Raw genomic sequence first — 7672 nt, 5'->3', positions numbered from 1 at the left:
CAAACTTTCTCGCACACATTTCACAGATATTAGCAAGTGCCCTTAGTAACTGTCGTCTTACCGATATGAATAAGACAGCTTCTAAGTTCTCCACCGACTTTTCTTAAGATTATCGACGAAGACTTGTTCTTTTGTTTACAGGACGTCTGAGGATTGTTTCTAAGCAAAAATCATTAGATTTGTTGTGCCCCGTGTGTCACGTGCATGGGGTGCACGTTAAAGAATCCCAGGTGGTCCAAGTTAATCCGCAAACCTCCACTACAGTATCCTTCATAACGAAAACACACTGTGCAGTTTCGGGATTTTAAACCCCACATTTTTTTTTTCTGCCAACTTTGTTCTATCAATTATAACTTTTTTTTGCCAATTATCGCAATCAAAGTACTCATCACAAATTTAATCACTGAATCTCCCATTCAAACACGCACGCTTTTACTGCTTTCACGAAGACTGATTTGCCGAAACAAGCACGCAGATGAACAAAATCCAGTTTCACAAATTTATTTCTTGAAGAAAAATAAGAGGAACGAAAAACACGATGGAATAACAGAGAATGGCTGCGCAACCTGATTTCCCATCAGTTCTCGTACTTCTACTAATTAGTGAACACTTATACAAGCTTTTACGCAAGAGAGTCGAATATCTCGACAGAAAATGGCATGACTTAGCATATGCAGGCGATATTTACCAAAAAGAACCGTAAACGGTGAAAGCTTTCTTCATTTTCTTTTTATCTCTCTTATGGTCACGGTCGGTACAATAATGAATCAATATGAATATCGCTACAGTGCTTTCCAATCTTCCCGCATTTTTCAGTGTTGACCTTGCAAGGACATCGCAGCGCTTGCCTTGCCGAAGCTTTCGAAGGATACACGCATATTGGAAGTCACACACGCCGGGCAAAGTGTGAGAAGAGTGCGCGCGTTGCCACTGGACATGCAGACAACGGAATGTTACATAAGAGGCTGCAACCAAGGTTCGTGGTTGGGTTGAGTTGAATCCACTATCATTTCCAGCGTGAGATTTTTTTTGCAGAATGTGACGTCACACTGACTTCCCCTCAAGTTGTCGCTCAAGGGCCTGCCGGCGTGAGCTGTACGAGCAAGATGGTGTACGTTGCGATGGCTCCTATGACTCCCAGTATGAACGGTCTGTCTATGACGCAGAAGTGACCGCTTGTGAGGACGAGCCGCGAGGATTGCAGGCCATTCTCCAGTAGAAGCACTTGGCCACTGGACTGCCAGTCATTCCCGCTGATAGTTGAGCGCAGTTGCTTGGCTTCCTGAAGGAGCTCTTTGGCTTCAATGTCTACGCTCGAAGCGCTCAAGGACAGGATCAGAAAAATGACCACGTAGTACGTCGAGTCCAGGGCAGACTGTCGAGAGCTTACGCCTTTGGCGAGACTCCTCACGGACAGAACCAAATTGATGATAATGTCCAAGAACCAGAGAAAGACGAGCATGCTGTAGATACTGTCTATGCGCTTCATGTCCTTCCAGACGTCGTAGGACATATCCTGATAGCGCTTCACATCCTGGCTTTGAGTCAGCCCTTTCTTCACGTTCCTCGAGATGACGTCCTTGAATATATGTATGCGCTCTTTGACCTTTAGGCTTGCCGTGACGTAGTCAGCCATCAGGAGTCCCGGTACGACGCTGAGGACGTCGAAGACGGTGAGGTTGAAGAACGCGGCCGCTGTTACACCATCGATAGTTAGGTTTGTCGTGGTTACGTTCATTCCATAGAGGAAATCGCTGCAGTACTCGCTGATGTTGCTGTTCAGCACAAAGTCAGTGGAAAGAGCTATCTCGAGAACGAAATAGCCGAGCACGAACGCTTTGAGGAGCCAGCCCCAAGTGCAGCATCGCGAGCGAGCGTCACCGCTGTCTGCAATCGACAAACGCTGCAGGAGCCTCTTTGATGGCGTGCTGATCTCGAAGGCCAGCTGAAGATTTACAGCCGCGAAGAAGGACCTGGTGACAAAGCTGGCAATGTCGAGCACCTTCATCATGTTGTGAATGCGCATGAAGGTCAGGGCGACGTTGAATAGCGTGTGGAGTGTATAGGCGTACGCAAGAAGCAGGATCGGCCATTTTAGGAAGGCGACCTTCTGCAGAAATCCTACGGGCCCCGATTCCAAGGTACGCATGTAGAGATTCGGCGCGAACATGTGTTGGGAATCGAAGCCTTGCATGATGCGAGCTTTTGAGTCGAGCATATTCGTCGAAATGGCAAGTCGGAGCTGGGGGTCGCTCGCACAATAGCTTCCAGGCGTGCGGAGACTGTCCGCACGAAGTTGCAAGCGCAAATGCGAAGTGCAGCAAAGCACACGGACCACCAATCAAGTAAGTCACCTTCAGTGATCACGTCGCCCACGCGTGCTTTCATTTGCGACACCATCTTGACTCCGCCTTGTTCATTTACATGCTGTCATTTGTGGTCTTCGCTCCTTCGAATTCGACCAGAGTCAAGGTCAGGGATGCTGTCTTTGACTGGGTGTGGCGCAAACTTTGTTGCCGCTACGTATGTGGAGCAGCAAAGGAAAGGGCGCTAATGGTCATACGACTGCCCGATTCCGTCGACAACATCGAGCCATTTCCTTCTGCGAACACGCGCTTCACGAACATACCCTTGGCACATATGTTGACGTTTGACCACGCCTTTCGCGTGTTATCACGTACCATGAGCGCGAACGAATTCGGCTTCAGCTCGTCCGACAATTTGCCATGGTAATCCCAAACATATTATGTAGGTAGGATACGCGAATCAGTCGATGCAGTGAATCGATATGTTTTTCGTATCGAGCTGGTATGCGTGATTTGTATATGTGGGAACGGTAGACAGAACTACTGCCCCCAAGTGTAAGGACTTGGCAGATCTTCTGCGAAGTTCCTACTTGTCAGTCCTTGTTGAGTCGGCATTCAGTACATGCTGAGGCCTCTGCGTGCGCTACCACCAAAAGGCGAACAAGAGTGCAGGTTAGCACCAGCCTTATCTTACTATGTGCATCATACTCTCTTAATCGGTGTAATCTGACTGCTGCATGCTGCTCTTTAAAAAGTGTGAAAACTGCGAACCGGTTTTCTGTGCTGCCTGTAATGACTCGCTGCATAATAAGATGACACTAACTAGAAGGCCTTCCGAATATGCGTGAGCGTAATACTGTACACAACACTTTTCAAACTTTAAAATACTTTAAACGAACGGGCGCTTTGTTTCATTACATTTATTTATTTATTTTCGTTGATACTGCGATTTCCTACTGCAAAATTTAGCGGGGCGGAGTATGCGCACCTAGGTTGCGATAGCTTACATATAGCACATTACAATGTAAGTACAGATTTCAGCAAGTAAAAAAAAAGAAAGAAAAGTAAATAACACAAAAGAAACAAACTTCAGTGTCAAGTACAAAACGGAAACGAGCATTCATTAGGCTAAATGCGACACAAATAATGTTATTATAGGACGGAGGGTCTGAATGGCTTTTAGATCATTCCAACCATTGACAGTACGCAGAAAAAAAGAATACTTGAAACAGTTGCTTTTGGTTCGAAGAGGGGTTATTGTCAACTCGTGTCTTTGCCTTGTGGTGTATCCGAAACAAAATTAGATATATTTTGTGATGTCCGTTTATAGTGTCCTTTAATTAATTGCTATAGCAATTTTAGTCGGGACTTGCGATTTCTTTGCGGTAATTGGGTTCACGTTTACATCTTTCTAATAATCGCGTGATTGAGGTAGGTACGAAATTATTATGAATAAAACGAACAGCTTTCTTTTGGACTCATTCAAGTTTATCTATGTTAATTTTAGTGTAGGGGTCCCATATTATACAAGGGTAGTCTAACGTAGGAAGAATTACAGATGTATAGGCCGGACGTTTAACGGAGGGAGTAGAACGTTTAAGCACTCTTCGTAGAAAAAATAGTTTAGAATTAGCATTTGCTGCTACTGTATCGGTATGTTTAGTCTGAGATCATTAGCTTTCTAGAGACTTAAATATTTGTATTGCATGACCTCCGAAAGCAATACATTACAGGTACCACACAGGAACATTACGGGATATTTCTTGCGTGCAGTGTACATAAAGACAGCTTTTTTTTTTTAAATTGATTGGCATTTGGCCAGGCATTACACCAAGAAATAATTTTTGGGAATGGTTGATTTAACTGCTCCTTGTCAACAGGCTTTTCTACTTACGAATAAATTGCACAGTCTACACTCTACGTACAACTTGATTTTTACTGGTTTGTACTCTACAATATCATTTATAAATAGAAGAAATAACAGGGAGCCAAGCACCGGGCCCTGAGGGACGTCATTGCATTAAATATTGAAGCTGTGCGAAATTCTCGTGCTTGGACGGAACGGTTGATAAAGTTAACACAGCTGGTTTCTTCCTTCCTTTCTTTCTTTCCTTCCTTCTTTCTTTCTTTCCTTCTTTCTTTCTTTCCTTCTTTCTTTCTTTCTGTGTGGTAGCGAACTTCCACACAGCATGCACAATTCTTGCGCTACTGCCCACTCGTCCATTTACGGTTTCCATGCAATACTTGACGAAACCGATATGCAGTGGTATTCTTTTTAATACCGCCGCAAGCAGTCTACAGTGCTATATGTCCGTCGTTTCCTCCTTCCCACCACAGAGTATCAAGCGGGCCGATCAGTTTGCCTTTTCTGTGAATAAGTTATCTCCCTTTTGTCTAATGTGTTGTTTCGTTGTGAAAACAGCCGCTTGATGATTGTGATAAACGACGGCTACACTCACGCTCTTGCAATCCCTTAGGATGTACAGGAGGGACATCTTCCCCGCCGAGGCCACAGTTCTGCCTTTCCAAGAAAAGGCGGCTTCACTGAAACCCGAACGTGAATGGAACGGCAAAGCTGCAAAGAAGTCAGGCCTGTCCCCGTGGGTCATCCTAAAGCTCACGTTCATGTACGTCTACAGCATCCACATCGTGTCCAACGCCATAGCCGGCAGCATACGCACCAGTTCGCTGTCGTACATCATCGAAACACTGACCTACACGGTACGGTCCCTCGTCTCTACCGTCACCACAACTTACTTCGTCGTCAAGGCGAGCGAGTTAAGCGGCATCACCGACGAGCTGGCGCAATTCGAGGGAGTCCAGCCGACCAAGCTTCTCGAGAGAGCCGCCTCCAAGCGCCGATACCTCCGCTTCTCCATAGTCTGCTACAGCTGTCTCCTGATCGCCATGACAGTCCTCTTCTTCGTACTCGTACCCGCGCAGAAGTACTTCGACAAGTGCTTCTATGGCATAGACCTCGCCAGAGCCGGCATACCCAACGGCCCCGCCATCCTGATTGGGCTGATCGAGTGGGACTCTTATAACGTCCTCGTCACCGGCTCTCCGGTGCTGATGACCAACTACATCTACCTTTGCGATTACCTTCGTGCACAAATGCTCGGCTTTAGGGCTTCCGTGAGGGCAGTGCTGGACAGCGGACCTCTGAACGTCACCAAGTTCGAGAAGGTCCGGACCATGTGCACCAGGCTGATAGATGTGGAGCGACGACTCGACTCACTTTTTGCTCCCGCGGTCCTGCTCTGGTTCGTAGACCTGCTAGTCAACATAGTCCTCCCCATTCGCACGCTCATTAACGGCATCGCTTCCTTCACCCTGGCGAATGTTATGTCGTTCTTCATAGAGGTCATCTACTCGGTGTCTTTCTTCATGATCCTATCTTTCTCGCTGGCTCAAGTGGACAAGGAGTACAAGGAGATCGAAGAAGAGACGTTTCGGCTGCGTACCTCCGTTGCCACTGAAGACTGGCAGCTGTGCCAGCAAGTCACCTTGCTCGAATCTAACATCAACTCGTCCAAGTTTACGCTGACCGGCTGGGGTCTGTTCGAAGTGGATCGATCCTTTATTCTGACCATCGTCGGAGCCGTTGCCACGTACACAGTGGTGTTGATTCAACTAACGCCGGGGCAGGACACGTACTGAGAGAACGTTGCTTTGGACGGAGTGCAAGTATAAGCTCGGAAAAGGTTTACCAACCACGAGGGATCCGGCTTATAGCTCAAAAGCAAGGTGGGAGGACTTGCACAAATAAACACATCGTAAAACCTAGCAGTAGTTAGTGCTATGCCAGTCAAATTTTCAGTTTGATGTGACAACATACGTTTCTGGGGGATCAAGGAGTGTATCGATAGCCTTTGTGCCCTCTTAGACAAAATTTTCAGCCTTTCAATCTATAGGCCTATTTATCCGTGCATCCTTGGGCTAGCAAGAATAATCGCCAACTACAAGAATGGCGATCAAAACATCCCAGAAATGTAGTCATAAATCCATTCCATGTTCTCTAAATATTCTGTTTGAAAAACTAATAGTTAAACGCATTATGTCTTTCCTAGGACATTAAAATATTCTTACGCCCTGCCAACGTGGGTTTAGAAATCGTTAGGTAAACGGATACAGCTGTTTAGTTCTTACCTGAGCTTATTAATCTTCATTTAAGTTACAATAAAAAGTAGGTATATTTCTCGACATAAAAAAGCCTTTGATAATGTTTACCACATCATATGAATAAATAAATTAGAATGTTAGCGCTTTCGTTGAATGTGCCTTGATTTCTTTCAGAAACTACCTGTTTAGCGGTACACAGACAGTGGAAATAGGCGGTACCCTGTGCGAACTTCATGAATTAACTACAGGTATACACCAAGGCTTAATTATTGAACCAATATTCTTCTCACCATACATGAAAGGCCTTCCCCGCGCGGTAAAAGTATTTTCAGTATTTATGCATGCTGACGACACCGCTCTCCTATGCGCCCAAGACTCGCCGGACCAAACTTTCACACGTACCAACTCTGAGCTCAAAGAACTTCATAAATGGTTCTCTTCGAACAAACCACCGTTAAATACAGAAAAAAAATCAAGCATATGGTATTTAGTTCACTGGGAAAAACTCTGGAGTAACATTTATGTACACTAACACTAAACAAACCAGCTGTTGAACTTGTGAACGCGTTACGTCCATAAAATACCTCCATAAACAGTCCTCTTCGAAAAAACCAACGTTAAATATAGAAAAAAAATCAAGCATATGGTATTTAGTTCACTGGGAAAAACTCTGGAATAACATTCATGTACACTAACACTAAACAAACCAGCTGTTGAACGTCTGAACGCGTTACGTCCATAAAATACCTAAGCCTCTTACTTGACGAATCTTTTAACTGGAAACTTCATGTCCACGAAGTCTGCAACAAACTTTACATAGCTTGGTTTCTCTTATACATATATGCCGCGACATATTCTACAAACAAAAGATGCGAATTAATATTGCGATTTCAATTATATGGACACTCCAGGTGCATTTCTGCCGTGGGTGTCGGCGTCGCCGTGAGGTTCCGTAAAGTCCAAGGGCGATAAAATCGTTGCTGCGTGCTGCATGTGCGAATGAAAGCATGCACGGTGAGCCGGTGATCGAGGCTCAATCTCGCGCAGGCAACGGAGGAAAGAGGGGAGGAAGCTGGCCGCCTTCCGTCGCGGGGAGGGCTTCGAGGCAAAGGTAGGTGGGGGGGGGGGGGGAGGCATCCTGCTCCGGGCGGCCGGTGCCGCTGTATCTTCAAAGCCATCTATGACGGGCGCAGAGTCTTCGCTATATACGTCGCTGTGTTTTCATGACTTAAGTTCGCGTTGAT

The 7672-nt window shown here is 45.8% G+C and overlaps 1 protein-coding gene across 4 annotated transcripts in view; it reads left to right on the top strand.

Moving 5' to 3' along the window:
• The window catches only part of LOC135919032 (high-energy light unresponsive protein 1-like), a 121970-nt gene extending 115402 nt beyond the window's left edge, over nucleotides 1-6568 (top strand). For 2 of the 4 annotated variants that reach the window (XM_070539997.1, XM_065452773.1), the window contains exon 2: nucleotides 4784-6568. In XM_070539997.1, the coding sequence (XP_070396098.1) occupies nucleotides 4785-5966 (1182 nt within the window). In that variant the 5' untranslated portion in view covers nucleotide 4784 and the 3' untranslated portion in view covers nucleotides 5967-6568. Of the gene's footprint in view, nucleotides 1-887; nucleotides 977-2224; nucleotides 2346-4783 lie in introns of those variants that run through there. The other 2 variants (XM_070539996.1, XM_065452772.1) reach the window with 2 other exon arrangements.
• Nucleotides 6569-7672: the final 1104 nt, after the last annotated feature.

Source organism: Dermacentor albipictus, chromosome 6, assembly GCF_038994185.2.
Source record: "Dermacentor albipictus isolate Rhodes 1998 colony chromosome 6, USDA_Dalb.pri_finalv2, whole genome shotgun sequence".
In the NCBI taxonomy this organism is placed as follows: Eukaryota; Metazoa; Arthropoda; class Arachnida; order Ixodida; family Ixodidae; genus Dermacentor; species Dermacentor albipictus.
This window is presented reverse-complemented; position numbering and strand designations above follow the sequence as displayed.